This window comes from Heptranchias perlo, chromosome 28 (genome assembly GCF_035084215.1).
Source record: "Heptranchias perlo isolate sHepPer1 chromosome 28, sHepPer1.hap1, whole genome shotgun sequence".
In the NCBI taxonomy this organism is placed as follows: domain Eukaryota; kingdom Metazoa; phylum Chordata; class Chondrichthyes; order Hexanchiformes; family Hexanchidae; genus Heptranchias; species Heptranchias perlo.
Window position 1 is genome coordinate 34,300,481 of NC_090352.1, and position 20,563 is coordinate 34,321,043.

The 20,563-nt window shown below is 42.6% G+C and overlaps 1 protein-coding gene across 1 annotated transcript in view; it reads left to right on the forward strand.

Annotated features, from left to right (window-relative positions):
• LOC137345035 (multidrug and toxin extrusion protein 2-like) overlaps nt 1–15,898 on the forward strand; it is a 34,522-nt gene extending 18,624 nt beyond the window's left edge. Inside the window, exons 8-17 of the mRNA XM_068008434.1 lie at nt 3,202–3,299; nt 4,532–4,645; nt 8,145–8,212; nt 8,808–8,916; nt 10,552–10,627; nt 10,720–10,789; nt 11,646–11,778; nt 12,597–12,691; nt 14,020–14,101; nt 15,267–15,898. Of these exons, the coding sequence (XP_067864535.1) occupies nt 3,202–3,299; nt 4,532–4,645; nt 8,145–8,212; nt 8,808–8,916; nt 10,552–10,627; nt 10,720–10,789; nt 11,646–11,778; nt 12,597–12,691; nt 14,020–14,101; nt 15,267–15,466 (1,045 nt within the window). The 3' untranslated portion in view covers nt 15,467–15,898. The remainder of the gene's footprint in view (nt 1–3,201; nt 3,300–4,531; nt 4,646–8,144; nt 8,213–8,807; nt 8,917–10,551; nt 10,628–10,719; nt 10,790–11,645; nt 11,779–12,596; nt 12,692–14,019; nt 14,102–15,266) is intronic.
• Nucleotides 15,899–20,563: the final 4,665 nt, after the last annotated feature.

Consider the following 20,563-nt stretch of genomic DNA (forward strand, 5'->3'; position numbering starts at 1 on the left):
GGTTTGACTTATAGGGAGGGGTTGGATAGACTGAGACTTTTTTCCCTGGAGAGTCTGAGGTTTAGGGGTGATCTTATAGAAGTCTATAAAATAATGAGGGGCACAGATAAGGTAGATAGTCAAAATCTTTTCCCAAAGGTAGGGGAGTCTATAACGAGGGGGCATAGATTTAAGGTGAGAGGGGAGAGATACAAAAGGGTCCAGGGGGGCAATTTTTTCACTCAAAGGGTGGTGAGTGTCTGGAACGAGCTGCCAGAGGCAGTAGTAGAGGTGGGTACAATTTTGTCTTTTAAAAAGCATTTGGACAGTTACATGGGTAAGATGGGCCAAGTGCAGGCAATTGGGACTAGCTTAGTGGTATAAACTGGGCGACATGGACATGTTGGGCCGAAGGGCCTGTTTCCATGTTGTAAACTTTTATGATTTTATGATTCTATAATCATCTGATAGAAAAACTAAAGGGGAGGACTTTCTCATTCATTTCCCCCCTCACCTGCATGAAGGGGTGAGCAAGTGAGTTGTACAGTCCTCCGCTGCCTTCCCATGAAAATTCTCCCATTGAAAATTTCAAGAACTGAGATTGATAGATTTTTGTTAGGCAAGGGTATTAAGAGTTACGGAACCAAGGCGGGTAGATGGAGTTAAGATACAGATCTGCAATGATCTAATTAAATGACAGAACAAGCTTGAGGGGCTGAATGGCCTATTCCTGTTCCCATGTTCTCTCCTATGCTGACGGGAAACACACTTAGAGTGAATGAGAGGGAAAAAAAGAGAAAGGTGGGATACACAAGAGTAGGTCCACTTAGTGGGGCATGGCTCTGCGTATCATGTAGCCTATAGATTCAGTTGTCAGCTTGCATACACGCTTAAAAGTTTGTACTTGGCACTCTATTTCCCACCTATATAGGAGTCTATTTCCCACCACTCCTGATGTGTAACTGGCCAATTGGAGATTAATGTAAAAGTAACCCCCTTTGTCTCACCCTTTAGATCTCCCATCCTATTGTTTCAGCCTTGGTGACGTCCTGCACTCTGGGCCTTAACTCTTCATCTTGGTTTCTCAATTTAACAAGAAAGAGAAACCAAACAGCCAGCACATTTTGGAGATAGGAGGCTAGAACCTTCAATGCATGACGTTCACGTGTGATTAATGCACTCCGACTATATATTTCTGTTTGTACACCAGGGTTAATCTGTTTGTTGTAAATGGGCTCACTGATATGTAAAAATAGTGCTGGCAAGAATGTAGTGCCCGTATGTTAAGCATGGATTCACAAACCCAACCACACAGGAGGTCTACCCTCCTATTTTCATAATGTTTTCTCATCCACCCCGGACTATGGGAGATGACCTCCATTTCTGTACTGTAATTTTTTTTTAAATTTGTTCATGGGAATGTGGCTGACGCTGTTAAGGCCACAGATAATGCTTATCCCTAGTCGCCTTGAGAAGGTAATGATGGGCCTCCTGTAGCTGTTTTTACAACTGACTGGCCACTTCATAAAGCATCGAGAGTCAACCACGGAGTGTGACACTAGAGCCACGTGTGGGCCTGGCCAGGCCAGGTAGGGGTGGCAGGTTCCCTTTCCCAAAGGACATTTGTGAACCAGTTGGTTTTTTTTGCAATAATCCAGCATCTTTCTTCATCATTTTTTTTCCCTGGTACTAGTTCACAAATTAGCAGATCTATTGAATTATATTTCACAACTTGCCTTGTTGGGATTTGAACTCCTGACCTTTGGGTTGCTAGTCCAGTACCAAAACCATAATACTACTGTGCCCTGGTTAATGATTTGAGCAGAGTAACACACGTTTGCAACTCGGGGCAAAGAAAGTTGCTAGAAGAGCCTGCTTCTGTTATCTTAAGTGCCGTCTATAGCTGCGTTTTTCATTCCTCCATCTAAGATCTCTACCCAGTGGTCTAGGAAAATTTGGTAACAGTCTGTGTAGAATCATAGGAAGTTCCCTACAGTTTGTGAGACCTACCTACACAATATGTTAGTGCACTGAGCCAAGGAAACTGGAGAAACAGCTTCAAATTCCAGCCTCAGTTAACGTTCACACTCTCTATACCCCCAAGACAGGGAGCTGTCAGTCTCTGTCGGATTGACAGATGCAATATTGCCCAACCAACCGGGAGTGGAAATTTGGCTAGACCTCTGTATTATGTTGCACTTAAGTCCCTAGATAACATTTCAACAGCACAGGGAGGGATTATGAAGGTGCCCACTTATCCAGGGCCTGTGTCTAGCCAGGGATAAAAATATATGTTGTCTTGTTGAAAATCCATAACATTACTTAAAGTAGTGGCAACCATCTAAATTGATCAAAGTACAACTGAAAGGTTTGTGTACAGCCACACAGTACAAAGTGTGCATAGAATAACATGTAGTCTCCAGTATGTTTTGGAGCACTGGCACGTCAAGAAATTGAGATCCCCTCGTAACCCCCGCAACAGAAAATGTTGAGCCGTTTACTGTTATATCAGTCCTTCAGTATATTACTGCTTTTGAGCGTGCTATAGACTGAATTATTCTGTACAAAGTATACAAACTTAGGCACTACTCATCACTGTAGGTGGTCACGAAAATGGAAGACCATCTACGCTAATGTCCTTGCCTTAGTTATCTCTAGACGTACTCTGTTGCTATGTAGCTCAGTGGTAGCACTCTTACCTTTTGAGTTAGAAGTTTGTGAGTTCAAGTCCCACTCCAGAAACCTCAGCACAAAATCTAGGCTGACAATCCAGTCTTTCGGATGAGACATTAAACCAAGGCCCCGTATGCCCTTAGGTGGGCATAAAAGATCCCATGGCACTATTTCGAAGAAAAGCAGGGGAGTTCTCCCCGGTGTCATAGCCAATATTAATCCCTCAACCAACACCTAAAAGCAGATTATCTGATCACTATTATATTGCTGTCTGTGGGATCTTGCTGTGCGCAAATTGGCTGCCACGTTTCCTACATTACAACAGTAGCTACACTTCAAAAGTACTTAATTGGCTGGAAAGCACTTTGGGACCTCCTGACACCGTGAAAGGTGCTATATAAATGCAAGTCTGTCTTTCTTTTTGTTTATGCCAACTAATATATAAAATCAAAATTTCTTAAACCTGTTTTGATGAGGTGAATGCTCACTGAATGGTGACCCAGGCTTTATTTGAAGCCACATTTAACATGTGAACACGATATTTTTCAGAGGTTCCGCTGTTGCCAATGTTGTTTCTCAGTATTGTCAAGCTATTCTCCTGTTCATATACATTCGAAGGACAAAGTTGTACGTTGGGACCTGGGCAGGTAATTTATGTTTATCTGTGTGCAGTACTTTTTAATGCTGCTTTTATACATTTTGTTTTCTGCTTTTCTCCTTTTCTTTTTGGCACTGGTTTCTGCTGGTGTTCGGTCCCATGGATGCTGCCCACTGTCCAGTATCAAGAGTGAGCTTAGACGATGAATGCCAGCAAGCGATTTGACCATTGAGGGGATTCCAGCCAAGCCTGATCTTGTCCTCGCTCGATGTACAAGCACTTTCCACCAGGAATCAGTGGACAGCAGCTAGATGTGGATAGGCTAGCTGGTAGGTCCCCTCCCTGGCTTAAGAGGTCCTGTAGTGACTCTGCTAGTGGCCAGATGTGATCCGCTTACTTATCACAGATTGAGGAACAATTCTGGGACCCCACACACACACACACACACACACACACACACACACACACACACACACACACACCTATATGGCTCAGTTCGTCACCAGGCAGCGCATTTACCATTACATCAGAAAAAGTAATTTTCAAATTCTATTACCAACACATGTCCTGAAGAGTTGCATGTAAGCCAAGAAGTGGAAACCCATGGAAGAGGGAGATGGAGCTGAAGACGAGTGTGAGACAGCAAGCCATAAGGAAGGTGCAAGAGTGCTGGTAGGGAGACCCAGTAATGGATTGGTGGGTAGTTCTGGTGGCCATTGGATCAGGAATGTGCAAACAGGCATTGTAACAGTAAGAAATAACGTGTCCCTGTCTTTTTCCGTGTTTGGAGGTGGTTATACAAAATTAAGCAAGGGCACCATCACTGTCTTGGCTGACGTCGGGTACCCCAGTTCAGGCAAGGGATAGACCCCATGACCTTGCTGGTCCTCATGGATCAGTACCACATCATGCATTTCCTTGAGAGAGTAGGCAGGCGATCTGTTTCCAGACCTCTGCTTTTCTCATTAATTAACCAGCCTCTGGAAGGTGCACGAGACAAGCCTAAGATGAATCACCACCAGTGTTGTTTGCATTACTCTTTACGGAGAAGCACTTAACATTCGCTCAGTGATTGGCACGACTGAGATCACGAAATTGGTTTCAATTCAACCTTGTCCTGAAGATGACCAGTCTGCATCCATAGCTTGAACTTAAAAATTGGGACAAGCTGAATGGCTTGAATTTCTTCTTCCTGTTCCTCCCTTCTATCCTCAATCTTCTCAGATAGTTTCTATATTCATTTGTGCATTGTGTCAATTGTGCCATTTTGTTCTTGCATAGGATGGTCCACTGACTGTCTGCAGGAGTGGGGCAACTTTATACGGCTGGCAATTCCCAGTATGCTTATGCTATGTATTGAATGGTGGACTTATGAAATTGGAATTTTCCTTGCAGGTAAATAAACTTGCATCTCCTCTTCAAAAACTCCTGACCCGTTGTATTAAATAAGGAGTGAAGACACTTTGTTAGGCATACTCCACTTCAAATTAAGTGCATAACTGGTGAAATAATTTACAGCGTATGTATAAAATTTAAAACAACCACAACTTGCATTTATATAGCGCCTTTAATGTAGTGAAACGTCCCAAGGCACTTCACAGGAAAAGATTATCAAACAAAATTTGACACCGAGCCAAATAAGGAGATGTTAGGACAGTGATCAAAAGCTTGGTCAAAGAGGTAGATTTTAAGTAGCCTCTTAAAGGAGGAGAGAGAGGCAGAGAGGAGGGAATTACAGAGCTGAGGGTCTACGCAGCTGAAATGGAATAGAATTGGGATCTAATGACTCTCGAGGTCTGGGAGTAATAACGGAGTTTGTCCCATCAATGTCCAGTCAATGGGGTGAGATCATTTAAAAAGCAATTTAAAAAGCAAACAGAATATTAGGAGCTATCACTAGCAGTGTGTACACAGTTCTGGTCAGCAGGTTAAAAAAGGGATATGCAACTGCTGGAGATGGTGCAGAATGATGCAGTCTGTAAGAGGGATGAGTTGTGAGGAAAAATTTAAAAGAAACTTGATTTCTACACTACAGACCAGAGAAAAGACAGTTGAGGGGGCCCTTGTTAGTGTGTATAAAATATTAAATGGCTTGCATAACATAAGAACATAAGAAATAGGAGCAGGAGTAGGCCAATCGACCCCTCGAGCCTGCTCCGCCATTCAATAAGATCATGGCTGATCTGATCCTAACCTCAAATCTAAATTCATGTCCAATTTCCTGCCCGCTCCCCGTAACCCCTAATTCCCTTTACTTCTAGGAAACTGTCGTAAAACCCTGCATATTAATATTTTTGAAAAGAAATCTTCCTTAGATCCGGGGGTGGTGCCGGAGGACTGGAGAATTGCAATTATTACACCCTTGTTCAAAAAAGCATGTAAGGATAAACCGGGCCACTACAGGCCAGTCAGTTTAACTTCTGTGGTGGGGAAGCTTTTAGAAACAATAATCTGGGACAAAATTAATAGTCACTTGCACAAGTGTGGATTAATAAAGGAAAGCCAGCACGGATTTGTTTTAAAGGAAAATCGTGTTTAACTAACTTGATTGAGTTTTTTGATGAGGTAACAGAGGGTTGATGAGGACAATGCAGTTGATGTGTATATGGACTTTAAAAAGGCGTTTGAATAAGTGCTGCATAATAGGCTTGTCAGCAAAATTGGAGCCCATGAAATAAAAGGGGCAGTGGCAGCATGGATACAAAATTGGCTAAGTGACAGGAAACAGAGTAGTGGTGAGCAGTTGTTTTTCAGACAGGAGGAAGGTGTACAGTGGAGTTCCCCAGGGGTCGGTACTAGGACCGCTGCTTTTTTGATATATATTAATGATTTAGACTTGGGTATACTCCTGACCCGTTGTATTAAATAAGCCCGCTTGATTGGCACCCCATCCACCACCCTAAACATTCACTCCCTTCACCACCGGCGCACTGTGGCTGCAGTGTGTACCATCCACAGGATGCACTGCAGCACCTCCCAAACCCGCGACCTCTACCACCTAGAAGGACGAGCAGCAGGTACATGGGAACAACACCACCTGCACGTTCCCCTCCAAATCATACACCATCCCAACTTGGAAATATATCGCCATTCCTTCATCGTCACTGGGTCAAAATCCTGGAACTCCCTACCTAACAGCACTGCGGGAGAACCTTCACCGTATGGACTGCAGCAGTTAAAGAAGGCAGCTCACCACCACCTTCTCAAGGGCAATTAGGGATGGGCAATAAATGCCGGCCTCGCCAGCGACGCCCACATCCCATAAACGAATAAAAAAAAAATACAGGGTGCAATTTAAACATTTGCAGTTGACATAAAACTTGGAAGTGTAATAAACAGTGAGGAGGATAGTAATAGACTTCAAGAGGACATAGACAGGCTGGTGGAATGGGCGGACACGTGGACGATGAAATTCAACACAGAGAAGTGCGGAGTGATGCATTTTGGCGGGAAGAATGAGGAGAGGCAATATAAACTAAATGGTACAATTCTAATGTGGGTGCAGGAACAGAGAGACCTGAGGGTATATGTGCACAAATCTTTGAAGGTGGCAGGGCAGGTTGAGAAAGCATTTAAAAAAAGCATAAGGGATCCTGGGCTTTATAAATAGAGGCATAGAGTACAAAAGCAAGAAAGTTATGTTGAGCCTTTATTAAACACTGGTTCAGCCACGGCTGAAGTTTTGTGTCCAATTCTGGGCACCGCACCTTCGGAAGGATGTGACGGCCTTAGAGCGGGTGCAGAAAAGATTTACTAGAATGGTTCCAGGGATGAGGGACTTCAGTTATGTGGATAGACTGGAGAAGCTGGAGTTGTTCTCCTTAGAGCAGAGAAGGTTGAGAGGAGATTTGATAGAAGTGTTCAAAATCATGAAGGGTTTAGATAAAGTAAATAAAGAGAAACTCTTCCCATTGGCAGAAGGGTCGAGAGCCAACAGACACAGATTTAAGGTGATTGGCAAAAGAACCAAAGGTGACATGAGCAAAAACATTTTTACGCAGCGAGTAGTTATGATCTGGAATGCACTGCCTGAAAGGGTGATGGAAGCGGATTCAATCGTGGCTTTCAAAAAGGAATTGGATAAATATTTGAAGGGAAAAGATTTGCAGGGGAATGGGGAAAGAGCAGGGGAATGGGACTAACTGGATTGCTCTTACAAATAGCCGGCACAGGCTCGATGGGCTGAATGGCCTCCTTCTGTGCTGTAACGATTCTATGATTCTAGAGTAGGACCAGATATAAACTAATGAAAAATATTTTAAATGGTATCCCACAAGAGATAAGTGTCTGGAATAATTTGCCAGGCAGGGTAGTGGAGCTGTTCAGAAGTTAGAACACTAGAGACACCCTGTGGCCTTCTCTTGCCTCTTGTCAGCCTTGGCTCAGTGAGTAACACTCTCACCTCTAAAAAGTGAGAAGGTTGTGGGTTCAACCCCCACTCCAGAGATTTGAGCACAAAATCTAGGCCAACACTCCCAGTGCAGTACTGAGGGAGTGCTGCACTGTTGGAGGTGTCGTCTTTTGGGTAAGGTGTTTAACTGAAGCCCTGTCTGCCCTCTCAGACGGATGTCAAAAAAAAAAAATCATAGCACTTTTTTGAAGAAGAGCAGGGGAGTTCTCCCCAATATTTATCCCTGAACCAACATCACTAAAATAAACAGATTATCTGGTCATTATCTCATTGCTGTTTGTGGGATCTTGCTGTGCGCAAATTGGCTGCTGCATTTTCTACATTACAACAATGACCACACTTCAAAAAAGGTACTTCACTGGCTGTAAAGCGCATTGGGACGACCTGAGGTTGTGAAAAGCACGATATAAATGCAAGTCTTTATTTTTTGCTTTGACATTTCTTATATTATTAAAGTCTGATTGCACTGTTTCCTTTTCACAGGATTAGTTAATGAAGTAGAACTTGGGACCCAGGCCATTATTTATCAAGTTTTATCAGCAGCATTCATGGTAAGGCTTGCATTTCAGTGAGACCACAAACACACGTAGAACACCTGCTTAACCATTTGTTTTAAATTACAAATTGTACTTAAAACATAAAATGTGGAGCACTTTGTCATCAAAATGTCTCAAAACACTTCACTCAAAGAATTACTTTTTTTCATTTTATTAGGGTCAGCAATTTATTAAAACAGGCAATTGCAAATTGGTCATGCAGCATAAAATGGATTATTAAATGTGACTGGTAGTACCTTGTACCTGTTACCTGCACTCTCTCTAACTCTCTACTTATTATACTCGTACAGTCTGGCAAAACACACATGCTGAAGTTTGTTGACAGCAATCAGGTTGTACCCTGTTTTGTTTTGTCCCTTCCCCTAGCACAGAACTACTGAGACCAAATGACCACTGCTGCCAACACAGCACTGATTAGGAATCAAACCTCAGCCCTTCGTGGTCCATATGGTGCAGTACCATAACTGGGTAGTACATTTACTCTCTAGGCCAAAGGGGAGGAAGGGAGCAAAAGCAGTACATCGCAAGGAGGAATAACATGAAGGAAACAGAGTAATGTAGAATTAAGTTCATGTCGTTTCCCCTGCAGATCCCTCTGGGATACAGCGTGGCTGTAAGTGTTCGTGTGGGTAATGCTTTGGGTGCTAGAAACCCAAACCAGGCTAAAATCTCTGCCAAAGTTGCTCTGTGGTGCACTGGTGAGTGTCTAGTTTATAATTTATTACATTATTGATGAGTTACTTGACTACAACTGCAGTCTTTCAAATAATGTAACCCACCACCTCACTTCTTATTCAATTTCTTACCCCTTTTTTTAAACCAAATTTCCTCCTCCTTTTTCTGAAGGAGTTAAAACTTTGGTGTGCACAGTTCCATAGGTGCTGATTGCTCTCCCCTACCTCTCTCAATTGATCCTTCCTCACGTGGGCCATAGACATGTTATTGGACCGGGGCGGGTGCATCAGAGCCGAGCCCGGCCTGACCCTCGCCTGACAACCAGGAGGGGTTGCTGGATAGTGATCAGGAGCAGGAACTCTGGCTAAAAGTCACCTTCTTAACCAAAGGGAGCTGAGGTCAATTGTAGCTCCATTTACTGCCAATCCAGCAGAGATGAGGCAGTTCAATGCACGCAGGTCGCTTATTCTGCTCAGTAGGTTTTACTGATATTCTATGTTTGTCCATCACCTCATGCTCACAGGCTTATCTCAAAAAGGTAGAATGACTTAACAATGCAATTATAATAATAAGGTTATTTGAATAGTCATGGCTCTACATTGGTATATTATTAAAAATAATGATTAGGGCATGCATTTCCTGTACACAAACCTTACTTCCTGTTGTCATGATTTTTGTATGGTTTCTCGTCAATATTTCCCATTCTAAATTTAATGTCAACATTTCCCATTTAATTTTGATATGTCACAATGTAATGCAGATTCTGGCCAGTAGTTGGCTCTATGGAGTGAGTTTCTGGAGTCTCTCTCCCAGCTCCGTTGCCATCATGCGTGGAGGTAGGGAGGCTCCTATTCAACTGACCGTGGGCAATGCCCTGTCCAATTTATGATTGTAATTAAAAAAATGTTCCTACTGTTTAGGCCTAGTTTCCCTAATTTGCACATTTGCAGGTCGAGAGGTATGGCTGCTCTTATAGAATCGTAAAATCATACAGCGCAGAAGGAGGCCACTTGGACCATCGTACTTGTGCCGGCTCTCTGAAGAAGCCACCAATTAGTCCCACTCCACTGATCTTTCCCCATAGCCCTGCAAATCTTTTCCTTTTAAGTGGAGATCCAATTCCCTTTTGAAAGTTACTATTGAATCTGCTTCCATCAGCCTTTCAGGCATTGCATTTCCAGATCGTAACAACTCACTGCGTTTAAAAAAAAATTCTCCTTATCTTTTTTCCCCCCCCCCTCCACGGCTTTTTTCCCCAGTGATCTTAAATCTGTCTTCAGGTTACCAACCCTCCTGCCAGTGGAAACATTTACTCCCTATCTACCTTATCAAAATCCCTCGTAATTTTGAGCACCTCTGTTAAATTTCCACTTAACCTTCTTTGCTCCAAGCAGAACAATCCCAGCTTCTCCAGTCTCTCCACAATAGCTGAATTCCCTCATCCCTGGTACCATTCTGGTGACACTGGATTTAGCACAATTAAGCTGTTTGAAGAAATAGAATTGCAAAAAGAGCAGGAAAATTCCACATCCCCTTCTGGTTTAGGTATTTAGAAACACTGAGCTGCAGTTTTATTTGTGCGTTGCCTGGAGCTTTAAATAATTATTACTTCTAATGTCTTGCTCCCCTTTTAATTAGTTGTGGATTCATTTCAACAGGGTGCTGCGCTTTGGTGATTTGTGTGATACTGACGGCTATAAAGGATGTGATGGGTTGTATCTTTACCACTGACAAGTTAGTAAACTGTTTGAAAACTCGTCTGTATGCACTTCACAAAGTGAATTTATAAACGTTTAAAAACTGACACCTGTCTCCTCCTCTTACAGAGAAATTATTCAATTAGTTGCAGAACTAGTACCCTTAATTGCTACTTACCACATTTTTGATGCCATAGCTGTGAGTACTTTTTAAAAAAATGTTTCATGTTTGTTCTTGAATATTTTAAAATAAATAGATTCCGGCCCCCCCCCCCCACACACTCTGGGGTCAGTGTTGGGACCACTGCTCTTTTTGATATATATTAATGACCTGGACTTGGGTATTCAGGGCGTAATTTCAAAGTTTGCAGATGACACAAAACTCAGAAATGTAGTAAACAGCGAGGAGTATAGTAACAGACTCAGGGGGACATAGACGGACTGGTGATATTTGCAGACACGTGGCAGATGAAATTTCACGCAGGGAAATGTGAAGTGATTAATTTTGGTTGGAAGAATGAGGAGAGGCAATATAAACTAAATGGTACAATTCTAAAGGGGGTACAGGAATAGAGAGACCTGGGTGTTTACATACACAAATCTTTGAAGATGGCAGGACAAGTTGAGACAGCTGTTATAAAGGCATATGGGATTTATGAATAGTGGCATAGAGTAAAAAGCATGGAAGTTATGCTAAACCTTTATAAAACACTGGTTAGGCCCTAGCTGGAATATTGTGGCCAATTCTGGGCACCACACTTTTTAGGAAGGATGTCAAGGCCTTAGAGAGGGAGCAGAGGAGATTTACTAGAATGGTACCAGGGATGAGGGACTTCAATTATGTGGAGAGACTAGAGAAGCTGGGGTTGTTCTCCTTGGAGCAGAGGTGGTGTTCAAAATCATGGAGGGTTTTGATAGAGTAAATAAGGAGGAACTGTTTCCAGTGGTAGAAGGATCCGCAACCAGAGGACACAGATTTACGGTAACTGGCAAAACAGGAGCACTCTAGAAAACTGAATTATGTGGTTAATATATTCCATCTATCTTCCCTACAGTGTGTGAGTTCTGGAGTAATAATAGGAACTGGGAAACAAAAACTGGGAGCCATCGGCAATCTAATCGTGTTCTACACAATTGGGTATCCCATTGGAATCTCACTGATGTTTGCAGCAAAACTTGGTGTCTTAGGTAGGATTTTATTTTGAATGTACTGGTAATTTTATTTTCTGAAAGTGATCTTTTATTCATTTCCTTCCCCCCACCGCCCCCCACCCCCCAGCTCTTCCTGAACTCCCTGTGTTCTGACGACATCCAGTCGGGCAGCTGTCTTGATAAAAGTGACAGGGTTTCATGGGGGGATAGAAATGGGGGGGGAAATGCTTGATTCCTTGGTCAGTGCTGAGTTAGTTGATTTTAGCTGGGACAGTGGTACGGGTGCCACAATTGGCATCAGCATCTTTAGGTTGGAGTGGGGGAAAGTGGCTAGAGTTCCCACTCCTGATCGCAATCCAGCGTTTGCGTATGGATGCTGGGATCAGGATCTGGCAATGGTTGAATACCCCGCCGACACTCGCTGCCTAGCCTGGCACATGAATAACACCCGACTGTGCAAGTTACTTAAGGGCATCTGACACTTAAGGCTATAGTAGTGTAGTGGTTATGATACTGGACTGAGTTCAAATCCCACTATGCCAAGTTGTAATAAGAGTTCAGTAATAATATATAGGAAAAAAACCTAGTCTGACCTACGTGTGACTTCAGTCCCACACACTACATGGTTGACTCTCGCTGCTTTCTAAAGTGGCTACTTAATCCTACGAACAATTGCTCTAGAAGGCGGCACATTTTCTCAGGGGAATTTGGCGTGGCCTATAAAGGTGGCCTTGCCAGTGTCACATCCTGCCAGCAAATGTTAGAAACAAAATCAAGTAGTGAAGGAGAGAGAACTGCCCAGAAAGAAAAACAACAGGATTGTGTCTGTTCACTGCAACCTTACTGTTTTGCAGGTCTTTGGTCTGGAATGTTTGTATCTGTGGTTGTGCAAATGATCTTTTTTCAGTCAGTGATTTATAAAATGAACTGGAACAAAGCATCTGATAAGGTAAAAGCAGCTAACAGAAATTAGTTACTGCAGTACGTAACTTATGAAAAATGTATGTATTTTTTGTTATCATGTCTTTTCCCCTGTTTCCTCGTGCCAGGCACAGCAGCCTGGTTTAAAGTCCAGGTGTGCTCCCGCACCACTGCTAACATCCCTCCCCATCTAGCCACTGGAAATTGTTTGGCAGAGGCCAACGGACGCTCGTTGGTTTCCAGTGGGGAAGCACCAAGTTTCTGCCATGTCAGCTGTGGCTCTGTGGGTAGCACACTCGGCTCTGAGTCAGAAGGTTGTGGGTTCAAGTCCCACTCCAGGGACTTGAGCATAATATCTAGTCTGACACTCCCAGTGCCGTACTGAGGGAGTGCTGCACTGTCGGAGATGCAGTCTTTCAGATAAGACGTTAAACTGAGGCCCGGTCTGCCCCTCTCTGAGGAGAATTCCCCTGTTGTTCTTCGAAATAGTGGGATCTTTTACGTCCACCAGTGTCCTGGCCAATATTTATCCTTCAACCAACTTTATCTATTGCTGTTTGTGGGATCTTGCTGTGCACAAAATTGGCATCAGTGTTTCCTACATTACAACAGTGACTACACTTCAGAAGTACTTCATCGGCTGTAAAGCGCTTTTGGACGTCCTGAGGTCGTGAAAGGAGCTATGTAAATGCAAATCTTTTCCTTTCTTTCTCGGCGCCTCCATTCTCCCAACAGCGAAGCTGAGGCCAGGCACCGGTGCTCTGAGACGCTGTGTGATAAATCAAATAACTAAAATGCTCCTTTTTAAAAGAGGGAATAAAACAAATCTAAACCAATTCAGCCTGGGTGCTTCAACGAGGTTAGCTGCTCGCCTCTGTTCCTTGGGCTTGAACGCAGCTCAGACTGATGGGATGTGAGGCTCCCCTCTCTCCATGCTGCAGTACTCAGCCAGTAATGCAAATTGTCTGCTGCAGGGCACTTTGAGATTGGACTGTCAGCTGGTTCGAAATGCCAGCTCCAGCTCCCACTCAAACTAACAGAGCTGCCTACAGGGCACAAATGGAGCATCCCATAGTCATGCAGCAGCACCAAAACAACTAAATGCCAGGTCTCCATAAATGTTAGAGCAATTGTATCTTCTAACAACTGACAGATAGCTTTAATATTTTTTTTTTTAAAAACAGATGGGGGCGTTTTGTACAGAAACTGCTCCCTCTTCCTGGGCCTTCCTTCTGCTTTAAATAAAGGTCTTGTGCTTTATTTGTGTCAAATTTTGTTTGCCCCTGTGAAGCACCATGGGATGTATTGCTACGTTAAAGGCTTTTTATAAACGTAAGTTGTTGTTGTTATTTAAAGGCTCTAGTTAACGCAGGTGTGAAGAATGACGTGGACACCTCAAACAGCGCCTCTGGTGGCCAAACTGAGAATACTTTGACAGGTATCAAGAATTTTCTCTCAACTTTAAATCACTCTCCATTTAAAAATCACATACGTTCCTCTGTACAATGTTTAACAAAATCATAAACCCATTTTCTTACAAACAGGTTATGATTCTGTTACATGTAGCCCATGGTGAGTAATTTCCTGGTATATTTTGAACAAGTTGATCAAGATTAAAATGTAGCAGGTCTGGAGTAATCGTTTTGCAATAAAAGAACATTTGACAATGTATAGGAAAAGTAAGAACTGGAAAGGTAAATGTGACACACTCATTGGCTGCCACGTTTCCTACATTACAACAGTGACTACACTTCAAAAAAAAAGTACTTTGTGGGTTGTGAAGCACTTTGGGACATCCTGAGGTCGTGAAAGACGCTATATAAATGCAAATTCTTTCTTTACAGCTGCGTGATTCACAAACAGGAGTTACGCTTCTTGCAGAGCAACAGGATAACAGTTATTTATCTTTCATATTTTAACTTCTGAATTAAATCAAAAGCAGTAGGTGTGAGGAATCCCTGTATTTATTGATAACACACAATGCTTCAGCATTTGTTCAGCGCACAGTAGACATTTATTGCCTCCCACAAATGGGGATTTCAGTTGGTTGCTTAAAGGGGGTGGAAAGTCTATGTGGACTTGCCAGTAATGTGTTTTCTTGGGGTCACCAACTCTCCAGTCAGTCCGAAATTGCAATTCTCAATGAAACAAATGGAGCCCCCCCGGGGACTGTATTGGTCAGATCACTGGAACAACTTGGAAGGAAGGGGGAAAGGAGAACCTAAATGACAGGCCTTCATCAGGATGGGCAACTAGAAGTTTACTTTCTTCACGTAGTCCTTCTACATCCATTTGTTTCCCCCTTAAACCTTGGGAGAATATCCTGAATAGAACTTTTCTTCCCTTTTTAATTAAAACACAAATAGTGACATTTATAAATGTACAATGGTACTGTAGTGGATTGAGAACCTCGTACTGTTCCATAACCAGGTGGCCAAGAACTTACATTGCTCAACCCATCCTATAAGAAGTACACCTCCTGCCTGTGGATCTGGCAGCTTTACTGATAGTTATGGAGGAGGTCATGGTGATCTTTTCCTAGAAATTTGGTCTACTGGTACAATAATGAGCTTGTAATGTTTCAGTGTGGTTTTGCTTTACAGAATATATTGGGGAAGGAGAGAGCAACACAGAAATGGAACAACTATTGGGTGAGGTGTCTGCTACAGAAGCTGCTGTTACAGTTGGAGACATTTTGCCCATGAAGCAATTGATCATTCGTCGTGGACTAGCCTTTCTGTCAGGACCAATTATACTGGCAATTGGACTCGTGATACACTTTACTGTTGAAAACGGCATGTAGACCCCAGTGAACTTAGCAGAGACAAAGCAGGGATTAGGGTTATTTACTGCAACTTGAGGAATAGTTGGTATGATACTTTTTGATCATAAGACAACAGAAGTCAAAAGTTTACATGGAACATGATAGTCACTGCAGAAACTGGACAAAGGAATTGCCTGTGTCATAATTTAAGTGTCCAACTGCAGAACCTGCAGAATCCAACTGTTGCTTCTTTTAACACAGACACAGGTGATATTTTCTTAATCTTTACACCGGCTCTTGTGAAAAATTTGGTTGCTTTGAGTGGTTAGTGGAAAAGACTGAATTCTGAATGATGTCTGCAGAAGGTAAACTATGCAGAGCCAACCAGAGTGTAATAATATTTTCATATTTTAAAAAACTATTCTTATTATTGTTGAGTGTGAAAATAAATACATTTTCACCCATCTTAAAGATTGTTTTATTGGGTCTATCTTTCCCCACGTTTTAGTGGACTTTAGGCACACTTCCTTATCTTGTGATGTTAAATAATGATTCAGAAGTTATCCTAGAATATGCAATATTAAATCCATGGGTCAGAACAGCCATTTGAAATACCAACTTCAATAAAAATTGTCATCTTTATTTGGGGCTGGTGCAACATATATAGTGGACAAGATCCAGCCAGTGAGAAAGATGATGTGATATAAGCAAGAAAAACTGAACCTACTAAGTCAGAGTATGGTGTATGGTACAAGAGAGCTAGGAATTGAGGGGGGATAAACAACTCTGTGGGCCAAAGATTCCACCTTCACTAAGTTTTTTTTTTATTCGTTCATGGGATGTGGGCGTTGCTGGCAAAGCCAACATTTATTGCCCATCCCTAATTGCCCTTGAGAAGGTGGTGGTGAGCCACCTTCTTGAACTGCTGCAGTCCGTGTGGTGAAGGTTCTCCCACAGTGCTGTTAGGAAGGGAGTTCCAGGATTTTGACCCAGTGACGATGAAGGAACGGCGATATAATTCCAAGTCGGGATGGTGTGTGACTTGGAGGGGAAATCTGAACTACCATGAATTCAAAACAGAAAGCATCCTCCCCACCTCTCCGTAGAGAGGAGATCTCTTTGAAATGTATAAAGTTCTTAGATGGCTTGACAGGGTAGATGCTGAGCGGCTGTTTCCCCTGGCTGGAGAGTCTGGAACTAGGGGTCATAGTCTCAAGATAAGGGGTTGGCTATTTAGGCCCGAGATGAGGAAAGATTTCTTCACGCAGAAGGTTGTGAATCTTTAGAATTCTCTACCTCAGAGGACTGTGGATGCTCAGTCGTTGAGTATATTAAAGACGGAGATCAACAGATTTTTGGACACTAAGGGAATCAAGGGATATGGGGATAGGGCTGGAAAGTGGAGTTGAGGTTGAAGATCAGCCATGATCTTATTGAAAGGCAGAGCAGACTTGAGGACCTGCTCCTATTTCTTACGTTCTTATGTAATTTGAAGTTAAGATATTCTACTGTAATTTATAAATTGCCAACTAAAATGAAGTGTAACTTCTCACTTTTCCTTTTTGTGGTCTATTGTTCAGTCAAATACTTGAGCTATTTACACTTACTATGTGAATGGATGTCATGATGTGGAGATGCCGGTGATGGACTGGGGTTGACAATTGTAAACAATTTTACAACACCAAGTTATAGTCCAGCAATTTTATTTTAAATTCACAAGCTTTCGGAGATTTTCTCCTTCCTCAGGCAAATGTTTGCCTGAGGAAGGAGAAAATCTCCGAAAGCTTGTGAATTTAAAATAAAATTGCTGGACTATAACTTGGTGTTGTAAAATTGTTTACAATATGTGAATGGAGTCAACTCCAGGCAAACACACAACATATCCCAAGCAAACAAGAAGCAATTCACTTGCATTGTATAGAATTCTAATAGACCAACCCACTCCTCCTTTGCTTCCATTATACAGAATTCCAAATTGAACAAATAATTTCCCATTCACTCCCATTGCACAGAATTCCAATGGATCAAAACACTTCCCATTCGTTCCCACTGTTTAGATTTCCATATCAAGCATTACACCTGTGTACAAAATCTCAATCTAAGCATTAAGTGTTCCCCAGTTATCTGTTAATGTTTATCACACAATGTTTCCACAGATTGTTTCCACATTTAATCCTGAGACAACAGCAAAGTTTAAAATCTAATCTCTGTTGTATAAAGCATAATTTAACTAAGTATTTTGTGTAAGATGGAATTATGAGATTAATTAAATAGATTTAGGAAAAAGATTGGAAAATTATCCATTTATAATCTTGTACTTTATTGAGTTCCTGATCTAAGTATAATTTTTATGGTCAATGTAGTTAGATATTTATCAAGGTTCAGCTGCACTTTGGAGCGACAACGACTGACTATTAAGAGATGGAACCATGAATAATTCAACCAGCATTCCAAATTATTTATCTGCTCAATGTTTCATGACAACACTTCAAAATGTTTATTACTTAGTTCCAACTTAGACCTCCAAGTACTAGTCCTTGCAAGGGAAACATACTTGTATTTCATGCGTCGGCTTGCGGCCTGCCTACCAAGCATCATTACAGCGACATAATACAGTAGGTTTCATCAGCTGTTTGTATATTGGGCATCATAAAAATAGGGTGCAGGCTGAAGACAACCGTAACAAGGATAGATCTCTCCAAGTTGATGCTGAGAGCACAGGAAGTCTTGCAGAAGTTACAGTGATGTACTAATGAGCACGTCTTGGTTTTCTCTGTCTGATTCATGTTGCAACAACCCTAGCTCAGCAAATAATGGTTAAGACGGCACTTAAACCTCTATGTGCAAGAGTCATAAATCTGGACCATGGCACAATCTGACAGAGTTCCACAGGAAAGAGAAGCAGTCTGTAAAGTTTTGTTATAGACTTTATAGATTGATACAGAATGTTGAGGCGGAGCTACAGCAACTCTTGATTCCATTTCTTTGAGATTTTTTTTTAAAAATTGAGAAATATAGAGGAACCTCCGTGCAGGACATCATCAAGGCAGAAAAGAAAAACAGAGATTGAGGTTAATCAGGAAGTAGTGAGTAGATGACATAGGTTTTGATTTTAAATGTCTGAAGGTTGTGAGAGGAAGGTAAAGTGTTCCCTTTTGAGGTCCTGGGAAAAATTGAGCTAAATGTGAAAGATGACTGTACAGTGATTCTTGATTACGCCACAGTGAGGATGTAGGAAGGAAGACAACAGTGGTTCAATGGTGACGAGCAGCCCAGAGAATGTGAGTTCAAATCCCATCATAGCAAGTTGTAAACTTAGTAAATTGGGGGCGAGCATCAGAAAATGACCATGAAAGCTGCCAGATTGTTTTAAACACCCAACTGGTTCACTAATGTCCTTGAAGGAAGGGAACCTGCCGTCCCATGGTCTGATCTACATGTGACTGTAGTTGATTCCTAATGCCCTCAAAAGGAGTGTGACAATGAAACTCCCTTGTGATCGGGACAGATCTCTGTAGCTTATGCACGTGTACTACTTCAAACTCTCTTAAGGCAAACCTAGTTAACAGTAGATGAGACAAGTTTGGTCCAAATTGTAAGTTGCTTTACTCCACTAAAGGTAAAATATACAGAGCAATGGATATGATGGGGGGAATTTTAACACTCAACCCCCGCCGCCCCCCACCTGGCGGCAGGTTTGGGGGTGTCCGAGTAACCCATCCGTCATTATAATATGTGCATGAGGCTTCGTACGTGATATAATTTGGCAGTGTTGGAAATACATGATGGAATACGTGATGATGATTTGGTCTAGAAATCATATTTCTTACAAGCAGCCATTTATATTCAACGCTGGCTGGCTGGGTTTCCCAGAGCTCGGGGAAACCTGGCAGCTAAAGGGAGGCAGGAGCAACCGGATGCAGCAGGCAAGTGCGTTTTTGGAGCACTGCTTGTGGGCCAGGAGGAGCAAGCGTGCTTCCCCCAGCCCCTCGAGCAAATCTTCTGCCGTGATCGGCTGATCCCTTCCCTCCAAACCCGCACAGTTTCCCGGGCTCCCTCCCTCCTGATTGCCGGCCCGACCCCCTACCACCACCGTCCTGCGATATTTTCTGGTTGCTGGGGACCATCCCCGGTGCGACGATCTACCGCTGGCTCTCCCTCCCGGCAGACGGCCAGCCTCTCAACCTAGCTGGCTGTTGGGTAGGAAATGGGTATTTCCTCCCTTCCCCCCCCCCCCCCCCCCACTGTAAACACATGGTCCCACTCCCTTCCCGCCTCCCCGTAAATATTAGGACTGATCAGTCACTTAGTTCAATTGGTACAAGTTATACTTGTGTAATGTTACAAAATAAAGAACACCTAACACTAACCTCAGTCCAAAACTAACTACTCCCTAACCAGTGAGTAGTCTCTCTGCCTCCTGCCCTACAGCCCACAGCAGAATCTCTCTCCCTGCAGTGTCCCATCTTTTCAACCTTCCTGCAATACTTTGCTGCGTGACTGGGTTTTTGGTCTATGTGCTGATTTTTAAAAGCCTCCTCACAGCCCAACAGAGCTCAAAGGGTGTTCCAACACTCAGCTGCAAAGTGTCTTTTTGAATACCCAGACAAGTTAACAAATATTGTTCGGTCTGTGGGCGGGGAGATCCAATTAGCATATTAATCATCTTTCGTCTGCTTTTGGATTCACAGCCCAGTAAGAGGCTATCCTGAGAAACTAACCACTTTAAAAGCAAGGTTTAACTCAAAGCACATTTGAAAATAACACAGACCCTAGTTCTTTTCTGCGGAAAAATGGCCAAACAATCCTGAAGCGCGACACCCACCTTATCAATAAATGTGTGGCACTAAATGTGACTCTTCTTCGGGTAAAGAACATTCACATTGGGCCCAATATTGGACCTGATTTTTTTTTTAAAAACGTAAGTAATTGGAACCTGTCTAAGAATTACACAGTTTGGAGCTGATGGTACAAGCTGATAGGCAAGGTCTTTTCATTTGTTAATCAGTATGGAAAAAGGCTTTGTTGTCTTTTTGTTTACTTGATCTCCCCCATCCACCAAAGCACTTTCGTCACATTTGCAGCAACAGCTTTATTAAACAAGCAAAGTATCTATTGATACCACTGTGTCAGCAA